Source organism: Monodelphis domestica, chromosome 6 (genome assembly GCF_027887165.1).
Source record: "Monodelphis domestica isolate mMonDom1 chromosome 6, mMonDom1.pri, whole genome shotgun sequence".
In the NCBI taxonomy this organism is placed as follows: domain Eukaryota; kingdom Metazoa; phylum Chordata; class Mammalia; order Didelphimorphia; family Didelphidae; genus Monodelphis; species Monodelphis domestica.
The window spans coordinates 49,043,965-49,060,440 of NC_077232.1; the positions used below are offsets into that span (position 1 = coordinate 49,043,965).

Below are 16,476 nucleotides of genomic sequence, written 5' to 3' on the forward strand. Positions count from 1 at the left end.
GTTTCTGCCATCAAAGAACTCCCATTCTACTGAAATCATTAACTCTTCCACAATCATGAAATCAGTTTGAAGGATATATCAATATTTAGTTTCCAGAAGAAAAAACTTGGCCTCAGCTAGACATAGTAGATAGAGTGCCGGACCAAGAGTTTGAAAGCCCTGGGTTCAAGTGTGACCTCAGACACTTTCTAGCTCTGATCCTGGGAAAGCCATTTAACCTTTGCCTAGCCCTTATCACTCTTCTGTGTTAGAACTCATATCAAGACCTAAGGTAAGGGGAGAGAGAGAGAGAGAGATTAGGTTTGTCACTCCTTTGTCACTTCTCTTTTATGCAAGAGCATATAAAAGAAATAGCTAGGGGTTCAAGGGCTTTGTTAGTCATGCCATATACATATTATTTAAAAGAACTGTGAATGTTGAGTTTGGGGGTGGGGAGAGGACTTATTGGTGTCAAATGTTGTGAAAGAGAGAATCTTAGAATCTTTGTTCTGCCTGGTACTGGAGGGGCAAAGCAGAAATAATAGACATGAGATTTAGCCTTTGTCTAAGAGAAACTTCCTAACAATTAGAATTATATATAAGTTGTACTATACTATTGGAGAAAGGAGAGATAATCTTCATGGAAGGCCTCAAGAAAAGACTTAGAACTACTTGTTAGATAGTTGTGTGGATTCTTGTTTGTGAACAACTTGGACCAGATGCTCTCCATGGTCTCTTCCAATTCCAAGATTCTGTGATAGATATTAGGTAAAATATTTAATTATAGCCTTCAAATTCCTCACCTACAAAAATGACTTAGGTGAGCAAGATCATGATCATCTCTAAGGTCCTTTATTCCCTAATATTTAAAGAATAGAAAAGGTGCCTGTCCCCCATGTGTTAATTATGAAATCACTGTAAATGGCGAGCTCTCCCTCATTAGAAATAATTCAGATAGTCTAAGGACTAATGGTGAGTTGGAAATATAGAGAACATATATGATGACTTTGAAGATTCTTTTCAACTTTGAAATTATAATCACACTCTTCTTCCTTGGAACTAATACTTAGTATTGATTCTTGGGTAGAAGGTAAGGGTTGTTTTGAAAAGGAGGTGGCAGGGCAAGGGGCAGAAAGCCAGGTGGTTGAGTGGATGGAGTACCAGGCTTGGAGATGAGAGGTCCTGAGTTCAAATGTGGCCTCAGACACTTCCTAGTTGCATGACTCTGGGCAAGTCACCTAACCTCCATTCCCACACCCTTACTACTCATCTGCCTTGGAACTGATACTTAGTACCAATTCTAAAACAGAAGATATCAGTAATATTTTTTTAAACCCTTACTTTCCATCTTAGAATCAATACTGTGTATTAGTTCCATAGCAGAAGAGCAAAAAGGGGTAGGCAATGGAGGATAGGTAACTATCCCAGGGTGTCACACAGCAAGGAAGTGTCTGAGGCCACAGTTGAACACAGGCTCTCCCATCTCTAGGCACTGAGTTACCCAGCTGCCTCCATAAGGGTTATTATTTTTTTAGATTGTATTCATTAATTCAGATGTTTGTCTCAGTTTCATATGAGGTGACTTAAGCACCACTTTAATTGTTTGACCTATTAAATGAAATATATTTTAGTGGAAATAATTTTAGCCTTTAATTTGGACTTCATGTTTCTTAAAGCTATAAACTCTTTATATGAAATTTTATAAAAGTGATTCAATTTCCTGTTTTCTTGCCAGCGATTGTAAAGATTTCAAGAGTAAAATAGCTTTAAATATGAAAGCATAACCTCACTTAATCTACTAAAATAGCCTATCTACAGTAACCTGCTAAAACAGGTATGTTACTTTACTAACCTTATATAGATCAGAGAGCATTAAAATAGACTTGACTTTTTGATTATGGAATGCTAAGAAATCTTTTGTTTGAAACAAAACTCGGCATCTTCACACTATAATTTCCTATTAAATATGTTGTATTTCAGGCCACTTGCAAGCGGGATCATAGACTTGCAATGCTCCAAACCCGCCACTTTCACCTAGGGAAGAAAAGAGAAGAAGAAATTAAAAGGTTTCATGAAAATACTAATTGGCTTCATCAGGTTGAAAATGAGATATGTGCCCTGAGCAAAAATGGCCCTGTTTCAAAGGTACAGAATTGTCTTTGCATTCAAGCTCACTTCATCAAAGTTAAATTTTATGAATTGTTGCCATTTTTAAAGCAAGTATCTTTTATTCAATGATTTTCCCAAGCCTTGAATCTATTAAGTTCATTTGCCTTCGATACAAACTAGATCTTCTGGCTGACTCATAAACTGATACTTTGTCTTTTCGGTGGTTCAAAAGATTGCAGTTATCTGTAAAACTTGTATTACACTTCAGTAATGAGAACCTGATATGTTAATTCTTGTATTTGATTGAGCATGATCTATTTCAAACTTGATTTTAAGATTAATCCTCTTGTTAATTTTAATCCAGCTCTAAATACTAATTTTTAAAGTAACAAAATATTTATTCTTGCTCTTTGTTTTTAATATATAAGAAATGCCTTACAAAGTCTTTGGCTTCTTAGAATAATAGAATATAGATCTAAAGCTAGGAAATTCCACCAGAATTGTTAAAACAGGTGATTTTTGAGAAAGGGCAACTGGGTGTTAGTGGTAAAAGTAGCAACTTTTGTTATGGCTTTGTTTTCTTCCTTTTGTGGCAAAGTTTTTATTTTTTAATTTTCAACTCCAGAGAATGATAGAATTGGAGCTGATAGAGACATTAAGTGTTCAGTCCACCCAACCCTCTCATTTTTCCAATGTGGAAATTAGGACCCAGAAAGACTAACTGATTTGCCACATATTATACAGTATTTACACAGATTATTAAGTTGTAAGTTTCAGTTGGACTGAAAATCAGGTCCTCTGACTCAACATCAAAATTATTTCTTCCCTACTATACCATTCTCTCTATCTTTCAGCATAATCTAGCAGTGAGGAGCACCAAAATTGTTCCTTGTGTTTTTGAAACCTTAGCACTCTAAAATCCAGTCTTATGGACCTTCAGATTTCTAGAACAGCTTTGGACCCAAAAGGGGGGGAGGGGGAAAAGAAGACCTTGAGTACCCCATCCTAAATAATCATGACTAGGAAGAGTTAAGAAACCTAGTTTTGAAAGGGCTGTGGACTAAGCCTGCTCTGGGTTTGTAAAAGGGAAGTGGACAGGAAAGAAGAGGAAAGGTAAGGAGAGAATATAAACAGGAGCAGCAGCAATTTGGAAAAGCAGCTAGAGCAGGGAACTGAGGAACATTTGATAGTCAGCCTGAAAACCAGGAAACAACAATATAGAATTGCCCATCCAGCCTGAGGAGGAGAGAGGCAACCAATAGGAGGGGACAAGAGAGACAAGATACAGAAGAAGGGGCAGAGAAAAAGAGGGAAAGATAAAGAGAGATAGTGAGGAGGAGAGAAAGAATGAACAGGGAGAGACAAAGAGGAGGAGGGGGAGGGAAGAGCCAAGAGGGACAGAAAGAAGAGTGAGAAGAAAAAAGAGACAGTGAGAGAGAAATAGGGAAGACACAAAGTAGAAAGGGGAGGAAAAGAAAAAGACAGGAAGGGAAAGAGAATACAAAAATTTTATGATTAGTAAATGTACAATAGGGAAGACACAAAGTAGAAAGGAGAGGGAAAGAAAAATAGAGGAAAGGAAAGACAACACAAAAATTATATGATTAGTAAATGTGCTAAAGCTTGTTCTGCTGGCACAAAGGCACTTGTGTTCAAGAAGCTTGCATTATTGGGATCTAAGTCCTATATTACCTTAAAAGAAAATATGGAACATGCACAACCTGGTAAGGAAAAGTACAAGAAAAATATCAATATAATTCTTATGATCTAAGTCTTCTGTTTATGACATTAACATCCCCCCAAAAGATAACTCTTGAAATTCTTGTTTCAGACTGGCTCCTCTAAAGGTAATACTTGGTCAATTTAAAAAATCAAAACTGTGTTCTAAATGATTTGTTTTCCCTAAAAGTACCTAAATATATGTGTGTATCTTTCCCTTTACATTAGCAACTTTAGAGTGATGGTGGCATTTTTAAACTAAACCTTAGTATTATCAAATGTTGTGGCCTTCTGAAATAGAGAACTCATTGATCTTATAGCCTTTCTACTGAGCAGATTTTTGATTCCAATGAAATTATTCTATTTGGGTGATGCTTTCTTGCTATCTTAGGTCCTGTGCTATCAAAACAAATGTCCTTGGTTTTAGATAGCCATTCTTATAAATATGTTTATAATTGTTACATATGTTAATGCTTTAGGTTTTTATGAAGAAATACCTTTGGTAACCATAAAATGTCAACACAGTGGTTGGTGCCTTCCAAATTATCACACATTATTACAGAATTGCCGGGAAATTGCATTAACTTTGGCTTTGGAAAACTAAGATTCAACTCCTTTCTCTGGTGCTCATGACTGAGATGACTTTAAAGTCACTCAGCTGCCCAAGGCATCATTTTGTTTCTCTGTAAAATGAAGAGGTTGGATTCAAAGATCTGTTGTCCACATAATAGGAGCTAACGTGGCAGAATAAAGAACGTTGCATTCCCCTAATCCCTCCACACACAAAAAAAGAAACTCAATTGCCTCAAAAAGGGTAGCTGAAAGAATACATCTCCTTGAGGTAAGAGGAGAGAGCAGACCAGGCATACCAGCATCTTTAAGAACCAGTAGAGCTTGGAGAAGCCCAACACATAACAATTCTACTAGAGGCAACAAATCTACAGAATGAGAGCAAGCCAAGCTTAAGTTATTCTATATAGGTAGAGAAGGCAGTAACCTTACAAACTCTCACTTGTCAGTGGAACCCTGAGGCCACAAGGAAGCAGAAAGGGAAAACTGGAACAATAATAACCTACTAAGTCCCACTTTGGCACAGAGCCCTGGGCTACAGGACAGCAGAGAGGGGGAAACTGGAATTACAGTAACCCACTCACTCCCAGAAAGCAATTGTTGGTAGTTATTTTACCCACAACTATATGCCTGATAATATCTGTGATATATATCTGCCATACTGCTTTCCAGTTTTCTGATAATATAGTGAAACAGAAGAATATTCACAAAAATATAAACTACCCAGATGAACAAAATCGAAAATGAAATACTAAAACAACTGCTTCACAGAAAAAGAAACTGAACAAACCAACAAAGACTTCTCTAAGAAAAAGACCCCAGGGCCAGATGGATTCACAAGTATATTTTTCCAAATATTCAACAACTAACTCCAATACTACATAAACTATTTAGAAAAATAGGATAAAAGAGAATCTTTCCAAATTATTTTTATGACTCAAATATGGTACTGATAGATAAACCAGGAAAAGCTAAAACAGAAAAAGAAAACATTCTCCCCAATGAAATTGAGGCAAAATTTTTAAATAAAACAGAGATTACATGTTATCACAAGATTCATACACCATGATCAGGTGAGTTTTATATAAAGAATGCAGGCATGATTCAATATTAGGAAAACCATGAGCATAATTGACCATTTCAGTAATTAAACCAACAGAAACTACATGATTATTTCAGTGGATACAAGAAAAGCATTTGGCAAAATATAATGCCCATTCCTTATTAAAAAAAAAATTAGGATGTATTGAAATAAATGAAACCTTCCTCAAAGTGATAAATGGTATCTATCTAAAAGCATCAGCAAGTATTATCTATAATGGAGGAAAACTAAAACCCTTTCCAATAAAATCAGGTAAAAAGCAAGGTTGCCCGTTATCACCACTCTTATTTAATATTGTACTAGAAGTGTTCCCTTCAGCAATAAGAGCAGAAAAAGAAACTGAAGGAATTAGAATAGCTAATAAAGAAATAAAGGTTGTCTCTCTTTGTAGGTGTTATGATTGGTATACCTAGAGAATCAATTAAAAACTCATAAAAATAATTAACTTCAGCAAAGTCACATCATACAAAATAAACCCACAAAATCATGAGCATTTCTATTTACCACCCACAAAACCCAATAGCAAGAGACAGAAAAGGAAATGCCATTTAAAATAACTCTTGACAATATAAAATACCTGGGGACATACCTACCAAAAAAAGTCCAGCAGCTATGAACATAATTACAAAACACTCTTCACACAAATAAAATCAGACCTCTAAACTGGAACAATATTAAATGCTCATGGATAGGCTGAGGCAATATAATGAAAATTATGATCCTACCTAAATTAATTTTGCTTTTCAGTGCCATACCAATCAAACTACCCAAAAATTATTTCATAGAACTAAAAATAAAATAAAATAAAATAAAATAACAGCACAATTCATTTAGTGGAACAAAAGACCAAGAATATTAAATTAATGGGGGAAAAGTATGAAGGAAAGAGGCCTAGCTGTATAAGATATCAAACTATACTATAAAGCAGTAATCATCAAAACTGCTACTGGCTAAGAAATAAAGTGATGAATCAATGGAAAAGATTAGGTAATCAACACATGTCCATTAATGTTCATAACAACTTAGTGTTCAATAAACCCAGTGATTCAAATTTTAGGGAAAGAACTCCCTGGCAAAAACTGCTGGGAAAACTGGAAAGCAGTATGGCAGAGATTAGGCATGGACTAACAACTCAGCATACACCAGTATAAAGTCAAATTGGATACTTGATCTAGAGATAAATTAGGAGAACTTGGAAAAGTTTACCTATCAGGCTTATAGATAAGGGAAGAATTTGTGACCAAACAAGATATAGAGAACATTATGAAAAACTCAACAGGAAGGTAAAAGGACCTACCTGCACCAAAATATTTTTAGCAGCTCTTTTTGTAGTGCCAAAAATTGGAAATTTATGTATTGGGAATGGATGAACAAGTTGTGGTATATAGTTGTAATGGAATACTAAGGAATAAAGGGTTCAGAAAAACCTAGGAAGACTTATATGAACTAATGCAAAGTGAAGTGAGCAGAACCTGCAGAACAATGTACATAGTGGCAGAAATATTATATGATCATCAGCTGTGAAGGACTAAGCCATTATCAGCAAAACAAAATAACCACAAGGGATTTATGATGCAAATGCTCTTCACAGCCAAATTTGACAACCCAGAAACTATTGGAATCTGAGTGCAGATCAAGGTATGCCATCTTCTACTTTATTTCCTTCATGAGATTTCCATTGTATGTGTGATATGTATCTTCCATCATGACATGAGCAATATGGAAATATGTATTATATGAAAGTACAGGTATAACCTACTGATTCAGATTATTCACTGCCAGGGTGCTGATGGAGTATTTCTAAGATGATCCAGGGTTCTTGTTAGGCTCTTTTATGCCCATCATGCCAAAGAATTCCACTCAACTTAATAGAATCAGAGTAAAAAGAATTCATTTTAAGTGTAGTAAAATAAGAAAATGTGTCACAAGTGATTGATTGCCTGAGATAGCAAAAAAGTCAGATTTAAAATAGGTCTTATGAAGGCATGCTGAACAAGCTTCTACCCAAATAACATAGAATGTTTCTTCAATATAGTTTCATGAACTAGGTTTTTCCTGAAAGGCTTTCTGTATATCAGCTCAGATTTCATATATGGAAACCTTAGAGAATGAAAACCTAGAATTAATCATTTTGAAAGTGAATCATTCTTTCCTAAGCAACATCAACTGGAAAAACATACTAGTTTATTCTTTGTTTTTAACCTGTATAAACAGAAGTTCCCACTTTGCTTCTTGCTTATATTTGCCACCACCACCCCACTTTATTCCTCCATTTATCTAATTACTATTCTTCTTTTAAAGTCTAGCCTCAAGTCCTAAACTTTTCAAATGAGATAGCCTTTTTCAAGCTACCCACAGGCCTCTGGGATCATGGTCTCCTTTGAACTCATTACAGCACTCATTCTATAGTACTCATTAGCATTTAACATTTATCATTTTTTTGAGCCTTATCCAATAAGATCTTGATTGTCAGTAATGCACCACTCATACAGTGTCAGATGATAGCCTCATTATTTTTGATAGGGGAGAACAAGACAGCATCCTCTTAGGGGAAAAACCACAGCTTTACATAGTAATGTACAATGGAACCACTTATATTAAAACATTGAGTTAGAAATCAAGGCATTGTGAAGACCTGTTAGGGAAATGAGAAGCAGTCATAGTATGAAAAAATTAGATTTGTTCTCTTTGGTCCAGAAGGCAGAGATCAGAGCAGTGGGTGGAAGATACAAAGACACAGATGTAGGTTTGACATAAAAAACCTAATAATTATAGATATCCAAAAGTGAACTGGGTTATTTTGTAGTGAGTGAGTTCTCCCTGGAAAACCATTTGCATTATCTATTGAAGAAAAGGATTCTTCAACAAGTTTATGATTGGTCAGGATAACCCTCTCCAAGGGCCTTTTCAGCTCCAAATCTGTGATAGTCACAATTTACTAATGCTTTCCTTCTTCATGATGACAAGGAACTAATAATGTCAAAATATTCATGATCTGACCTAGCCAATTATCTTGGTTCCCAAAAGGCAACATGTTAGGATCCTCAAGGAGAATGCTTCAGAACAGTGAAACACATTTCTATGTTCATTGTGCCAAGAATCCTATCCTTCCTGTCCACTCATATGAGTCAATGTTCTCATGAAAGCTATTTAGTGGCAGATCTTGACAAAAATGTTTTACTTTGTTACATCTTTGGTTGAGACCATAGTTTGTCTATTCCATTTTGTGAGGTGGTAGAGGGAAATATGGAACTGCCTATAGTTAAAATTAAAAGCTTTTATTTTTGATGGGGAAGAAAACATTTGAAGCTAAATGGTTCCCAAAGAAAAATGTTTTGGACAGGGAAGCCAAAGAGACTGGTAATTGACAACTTAAAGGACATGGTTGGCATGCCCTTTCTAGGAGTGTTAGTATTGATTTGAGTTTTCATAGCTAGAGTTGCAGAGGGAATTTGGGGGAGGAAGTCTGTTAATTAAAGATGCTATGCATGGGGAAGATAGGTTTGCATGAAAGACATGAAAATGTCATACAGCGACTTTGGTGGGCATGAAATCAAGATGAGATATGGTCCATCTTATCAGTCCAAGGTCACATGAGTAAATTTGAATTCAGCCTTAGTTGCTTCTATTCTTTAGAGTTTAGTTAGTACCTTAGCAAAAAGTCAATTGCTAGCTCCTATTGCTGTAGTGGTCCAGGAGGCTATCCCTTAACAAGGGCCATTATCCAAAATAAAATCAAAGGTTGAGGAAATATGGAATGGAAAGGGGCAAGAATAGAAACTGAAAAAAAAATCACATTACAATATTTTAAAAATTATTTGGAAAAGTAGTCACTGGCAGGAGTGGCGCTATATCCTTAGACTGGAGTATTAGAACTAGGAGGCAGGTTCTCTGAACCTTCTGTGGAGGCCAGGTATAAAGACCTATCAATTGAACTTATAAGGAGACTGAGGGAATTTACATCCTCCATATTTCACAATTAAACACCATTGCCTACAAACATGTTCATGACTAACCTATCCTTAGAAAACTTCTCTTGATCTCACCATCATGTTCCTAGAAAGGAATCTTTATTTTCCATGCCTTCTCTTTCTTGCCATTCATTCACTTCTCAACCCCTTACAATTAGACTGCCAGTCCCATCATCCTATTGAAACTGCTCTGTAGATTTACTAAGCATTTCTTAATTGACAAATATTAACAGACTTTTTTAGTCCATCTTCTACTTCAACTGCCAGCTGTTAATAGACTTTTTTAGACTATCTCATACTTTCTAAGTCTCTTTCAGAGCTTTCTCTGCCTCCCCTCTAGGTCATCTTTCTTTCTCACTGTACATTCTCTTAGTGATTCTATCAGTTCTAGTGGAGTCAATTATTATCTCTACATATCTAGCCTTAATCTCAATCTAGAACCATATCACTAACTGCTTGTTACTTTACCCTTATGTTTTGGCAGCATCTTAAATTCAAAGTGTTTGAAACAGAATTCATGGTCTATCATTATATTGAACTCATCCTGCCACATTATTATTGAGTGGTCATTTCCCCTCACCCTTCACACCTAAGTCTTCACATAGAAGAGGGTTTTAAAAATACTCACATTTTACTTTACTTGAACTGCTGCTGATATTTGTTGCCACACATTTTGTCTCTTTCAACCCTTCTTAATAAACAACAGCATTTTACTCTGTTGTTAAAAAGAAGGCATCTAGGTGACATCTAGTCATACAGGTTGTTCTTAGACTTGGAGCCATCTTTGAATATTCCTGTTCCACCTCCCACACCCTAATTCAGTCAATCATCAAATCTAAGCCATTCTACTTCCATAAATGCTTCATGAATATCTCTCCACTCCTTTTCTATCACATAGGCTCTGCCCTAGTTAAGATTCTTATAAGATTGTAGTAGATTCCTAATGGGTCTCCCTGCTTTTAGCCATCTTCTACACAGCTACCAAATGCAAATCTTTCTTAGCTATAGGCCTGACCATTAGTCTCCTTTTGAGATTTCAGTGGCTCCCTGATGTCCCTAGGGTAAAATAACACATTCTTCAGCCTGGTATTTAAGGCCCTTCACTCTCCCCAGCCAACCATATCAGCCAGGTGGAACTGTGGACAGAGCACTGGACCTAGGATCAGGAAGACCTAACTTTAAATCCAGCCTGAGACTCTTGGCAGCTGAATGACCCTGAGCAAGTCATTAAGTCTGCCTTAGTTTCCTTATCTGTAATGAGTATGATAATAGGTTTCCAGGACTGTTATGAGTCTCAAATGAGATTATGTAACGTTTTAAAAACCTTAAAGTACTATATCAGTGCTAATACTTATTATTATTATTATTATTATTATTATTATTGAAAGCAACTTCAGTATTCAAGTCAACTAGACTGTTAGCTAGTCCTTAAACTTGGCATTTCATTTTTTATCTTACAATACTGTATAATGTAATAACTAATTATAATGTTAACTCAGTGGTAACGTACAATTTTGCAGAATCACTCATCATTTTTTAGGCTATTCCTTTTGCTGACACAAGTCATAATACCTTCACACCTCAAAAAATGGTTTTCATGAATTCCTTTGATCAAAAAAATTTATCACATGGCAAACAATTCGATAGTGAGAATCATCTTGTCAGAAACTATAACCTTGTCCTTGAACAACAAACATTTTAGGCATTTCCAGTTTGGTAGACTTTTCCCAGGTCTGCACTTCTCTTACATGGCCTTTTAGAACTCAGTTCATCTCCATGGTACACTAAGATAGCCTATGATATGAGCACCATGATTGCAATTTAAAACATGTATAGTTTAGGGAGGTGGAGCCCAGTAGATCCTCCCAAACCCTACTAAATTGTCCTCCAAACAACTTTTATATCATCCCTCAAAATGAATTCTGGAGTGGCAGAACCCACAAAGAGATAGAATGAAACAATTTTTCAAGCCAAGATAGCTTAGAAAGTTGTCAAGAGGAGTCTTTTGCACCAGGTTGAGAATGGAGTAAACCAAGGCAGGACCTACTTTGGCAAGGTAGTGCAGGCCTTGAAAAAGACTGAATCAGCCATAAAGTGTTCTGGAGCTCTCAGCCATAGATGGTAAGAGAGTCAGACAACTGATCAGAAGGAAATTACAGATATCTTTGATGGCTCTGGGTGTGGAATTTGTAGCATTGCCCATATGCAGATCCAAAGTCACAGTCCCAAGGTGAGGGGAAGCACCAACATACACCAGTGCTTGCAACCACAGGAGACCCTGGTCACAGTTTCAGAGCATAAAGGAGTACCTGTGGTCACTCACAGATCAGAGGGCAGACCAAGAGAATAAATATTAAGCACACCTCTCCTTGGGTAAAACCACTTGGAAGATCTAAAAACTTCTAGATTCCCAGAGCTAGCTCTGAAGGCACTACACAAAGAACTTAAAGCTTAGAACACCTTCACCACAGAAACAGTCACCTATAACAGATTTTTTTTTTTAATTAAAAGACAAAAAAAACCCTGGAAAATCTATTTTGCTGACTGAGAAGACCAAAGCACAAACTCAGAAGGAGACAACAAAGTCAATACTGCTGCATTCTAAGCCTCCAAGAAAATTATGAATTGGTCTCAAGCTCAAAAAATATTTTAAAAATCAGATAAGGAAAATAAAACAAAAATGGGTGGGGAGTGGTGGAATGAGAATAATGGAAAACAATCATGAAAAAAGATTTAACAGCTCAGTAAAGGAGGCACAAAAATACTGAAGGACATAATACCTTAAGAAACAGAATAGGCCTACTGGTAAAAAAGAGGCATGAAAAATTCAGTGAAGAGAATTTCTTAAAAGGTAGGATGGGGATATGGTACTGATTCCAAAGCCAGGCTGGTCACAAACAGAGAAAGAAAACTATAGACCAATCTCCTTAATGACTATAGATGCAAAAATCTTAAATAGGATACTAGCAAAAAGCTCCAGCAAGTGATCACAAGGGTTAATCACTACAACCAGGTAGGATTCATACTAGGAATGCAAGGATGGTTCAATATTAGGAAAACCATCTACATAATTGACCGTATTAACAAGCAAACCAACAAAAAATCACATGATTATTTCAATAGATGCAGAAAAAGCCTTTGACAAAATACAACACTCATTCCTATTGAAAACACTAGAAAGCATAGGAATAGAAGGGCCTTTCCTAAAAATAATAAATAGTATATATCGAAAACCATCAGCAAACAACATCTGCAGTGGGGACAAACTAAAAGCCTTCCCAATTAGATCAGGAGTGAAACAAGGATGCCCATTATCACCTCTATTATTTAACATTGTACTAGAAACAATAGCTGTAGCAATTAGAGAAGAAAAAGAAATTGTAGGTATTAAAATAGGCAATGAAGAGACAGCTATCACTCTTTGCAGATGATATGATGGTCTACTTAAAGAACCCCAGAGAATCAACCAAAAAGTTAGTTGAAATAATCAACAACTTTAGCAAAGTCGCAGGATACAAAATAAACCCACATAAGTCATCAGCATTTCTATATATCTCTAACCAATCTCAGCAGCAAGAATTAGAAAGAGAAATTCCATTTAGAATCACCACAGACAATATAAAATACTTAGCAATCTATCTGCTGAGACAAACACGGGAACTATATGAACACAACTATAAAACCCTCTACACACAATTAAAACTAGATCTAAACAATTGGAAAAACATCGATTTTTTTCATGGGTAGGATGAACTAACATAATAAAAATTACAATCCTACCCAAGTTAGTTTACTCATTTAGTGCAATATCCATTGAATTACCAAAAAACTTTTTTACTGAATTAGAAAAAACCATAACAAACTTCATTTGGAAGAACAAAAGATCAAGGATATCCAGGGAAATCATGGGAAAAAAATGCAAAGGAAGGAGGCCTTACAGTCCCACATCTCAAACTATACTATAAAGCAGTGGTGATCAAAGCAATTTGGTACTGGCTAAGAGACAGAAAGGAGGATCAGTGGAATAGATTTAGGATAAGTGACCTCAGCAAGACAGTCTACAACAAGCCCAAAGATCCCAACTTTTGGGACCAAAACCCACTATTTGATAAAAACTGCTGGGAAAATTGGAAGACAGTATGGGAGAGATTAAGTTTGGATCAACATCTCACACCCTACACCAAGATAAACTAAGAATGGGTGAATGACTTGAATATAAAGAAGGAAAGTATAAGCAAATCAGGTGAACACAGAATAGTATACACGTCAGATCTTTGGGAAAGGAAAGGCTTTAAAACCAAGCAAGAGCTAGAAAAAAATACACAAAATGTAAAATCAATAATTTTTATCAAATTTAAAAGTTTTTGTAGAAACAAAACCAATGCAACCAAAATTAGAAAGGAAGCAACAAATTGGGAAACATGACAGTAACGGAAAGTAATGACTGCTGGAGGGGTGTGGCAAAATCGGGACATTAATGCATTGCTGGTGGAGTTGTGAATTAATCCAACCATTCTGGAGGGCAATTTGGAACTATGCCCAAAGGGCACTAAAAGACTGTCTGCCCTTTGATCCAGCCATAGCACTGCTGGGTTTGTACCCCAAAGAGATAATGGACAAAAAGACTTGTACAAGGATATTCATAGCTGTGCTCTTTGTGGTGGCAAAAAATTGGAAAATATGGGGATGCCCTTCAATTGGGGAATGGCTGAACAAATTGTGGTATATATTGGTGATGGAATACTATTGTGCTGAAAGGAATAATAAACTGGAGGAATTCCATGGGAACTGGAATGACCTCCAGGAATTGATGCAGAGTGAAAGGAGCAGAACCAGGAGAACTTTGTACACAGAAACTGATACACTGGTACAATAGAATGTAATGGACTTCTCCATTAGTGGCAATGCAGTGAAATTGCGCGTGAGCTGTGGAAAGGGTGGCGGGAGGGGAGGAGGGAAATAATGTAACTCTTGTAACCAAGAAGTAATGTTCTAAATTAACTAAATTAACTTTTAAAAAGGAAATAGAAAAAAATAAAGGGAAACGTTTCAGTTTCAAATAAAAAAAGGTAGCATGGGCCACATGAAAAAAGATGTACAAAAATTCACTGAGGAAAAGACCCTCTTACAAAATAGAATTGGCCAAAAGGAAAAGTAGATACAAAAGCTCACTCAAGAAAATAATTCTTAAAAATTAAAATTGGGCAAATGGAAGCTAATGACTCCATGAGACATCAAAAAATAATCAAAGTCAAAATAATGAAAAATAGGGGGGGAAATGTGAACTAGCTCATTGTTTTAAAAAAAAAATTATCTGGAAAATATATCCAAGAGAGATAATCTAAACATTATTAGACTACCTGAAATCTGCGATCAAAAAAAAAAAAGACCTTAGTCATCCTTGTTTCAGAAATTATCTAGAAAAACTGTTCTAATATTCTAGAACCTGAGGGTAATAGAAATTGAAAGAACCTATCAGTCACCTCCTGAAAGAAATCCCCAAATAAAAACTCCTGGGAATATTATAACCAAATTCCAAAACTCCCAGGGCAAGTAGAAAATATTGTAAGCAGCCAAAAAGAAGCAATTTAGATATTACAGGGCAATAGTCAGGAGATAACATAAGATTTAGCAGTTTCTACATTAAAAGATTGGAGGGCCTGGAATATTATGTGCCAGACAGCAAAGGAACTAAAGGATTACAAGGCAGAATCTCCTACCCAGCAAAATTAAGTGTAATCCTTTAAGGGAAAAAAAAAAAGGGAAAAAAATTCGATGAAAGAGAGGACATTCAAGAACTCTTGATAAAAAAAATATATATATACCAGAGCTAAATAGAAAATTTGACTCAAATACAAGACTCAAGCATAAAAAGGTAAATGGGAAAGAGAAGTCAAAAGGGATTCAGCAAGGTTAAACTGTTTACGGAATTTTTATAGGAAGATGATACTTGAACATCCTATGAATAGTCAGAGGTCAGGTGTGCAAGTTTAATATGATAAAATGATATTTAAAATAATGAATTTAAGAGATAGACAAAAGGAATGCATTGGGAGAAGGGAGAAAAAGAATGGAGTATCACATAAAGGAGGCATGAAAGAATTTTCACAGTGGTGGGGAAGATGGAAAAGGTAGAGAAGAGGGTGCTTGAATCTTATGACCCAAAGAGAAAAGAACATACACAGTCAGTTAGGTATAGAAATCTCTTACCTTACAGTAAAAAAGGGATGGGGTCTGATAGAAGAGGTGGCAAATTGGGGGGAAGACAAAAACAAGAAGCAAAACACTTTGAGGATGGACAAAATTAAAGGAGAAATTAAGATAAACTAGGGAAAATGGGATGGAGAATAATATGCAGTAATCAAAATGGTGGGGGGAAATGTTTTACTCTAATGCCTTGTTTCTCAGTGGCCTTTTTTGTACAAAAGACAGATAAATGAACCAAATTTACAAGAATACAAGCCACTCCTCAGTTGATAAGGGGTTTAATGATATGAACAGGCAATTCTCAGACAAAGTAGTTAAGCTATCTTTAGTCATGTGGAAAATATGCTCCTAAATTACAATTAATTAGAGAAATGAAAATTAAAGCAACTCTAAGGTACCACTCCATACATATTAGGTTGCCTATTATGATGAAAATGACAAAAGTTGGAGGAAATATTGGAAAACTGAAACACTTAAAAATTGTTGGGTCAGCTGTGAACTGATTCATCCATTTTGGAGAACAATTTTGATCTATGCCAAATGGCTATTAAACTGTGTATATATACCCTTTGACCTAACCATACCATTACTAGGTTTGTAGCTCAAAGAAATAATAAACAAAAAGTAAAAGGATCTATATCTACAAAAACATTTAAAGCAGCTCTTTTTATGGTGGCAGAAAATTGGAAAGTAAAGAATTATTTATCAATAGGAAAATGGCTGAGTATATTTGTAGTATATGATTGTAATGGAATACTATTGTATTATAACGAATTACAAGCAGAAGGATTTCATAAAAACCTGTACTTAAACGAACTG

General features: G+C 35.7%; 1 protein-coding gene across 3 annotated transcripts in view; it reads left to right on the forward strand.

Annotated features, from left to right (window-relative positions):
* Positions 1-16,476, forward strand: part of KIF18A (kinesin family member 18A) — a 110,110-nt gene that overhangs the window by 52,500 nt on the left and 41,134 nt on the right. For all 3 annotated transcript variants that reach the window (XR_008912762.1, XM_056801993.1, XM_056801994.1), the window contains exon 12: positions 1,960-2,124. Coding sequence is in view for 2 of the 3 variants with exons in the window: in XM_056801993.1 (XP_056657971.1) it covers positions 1,960-2,124 (165 nt within the window). In the remaining variant the exon portion in view is untranslated. The remainder of the gene's footprint in view (positions 1-1,959; positions 2,125-16,476) is intronic.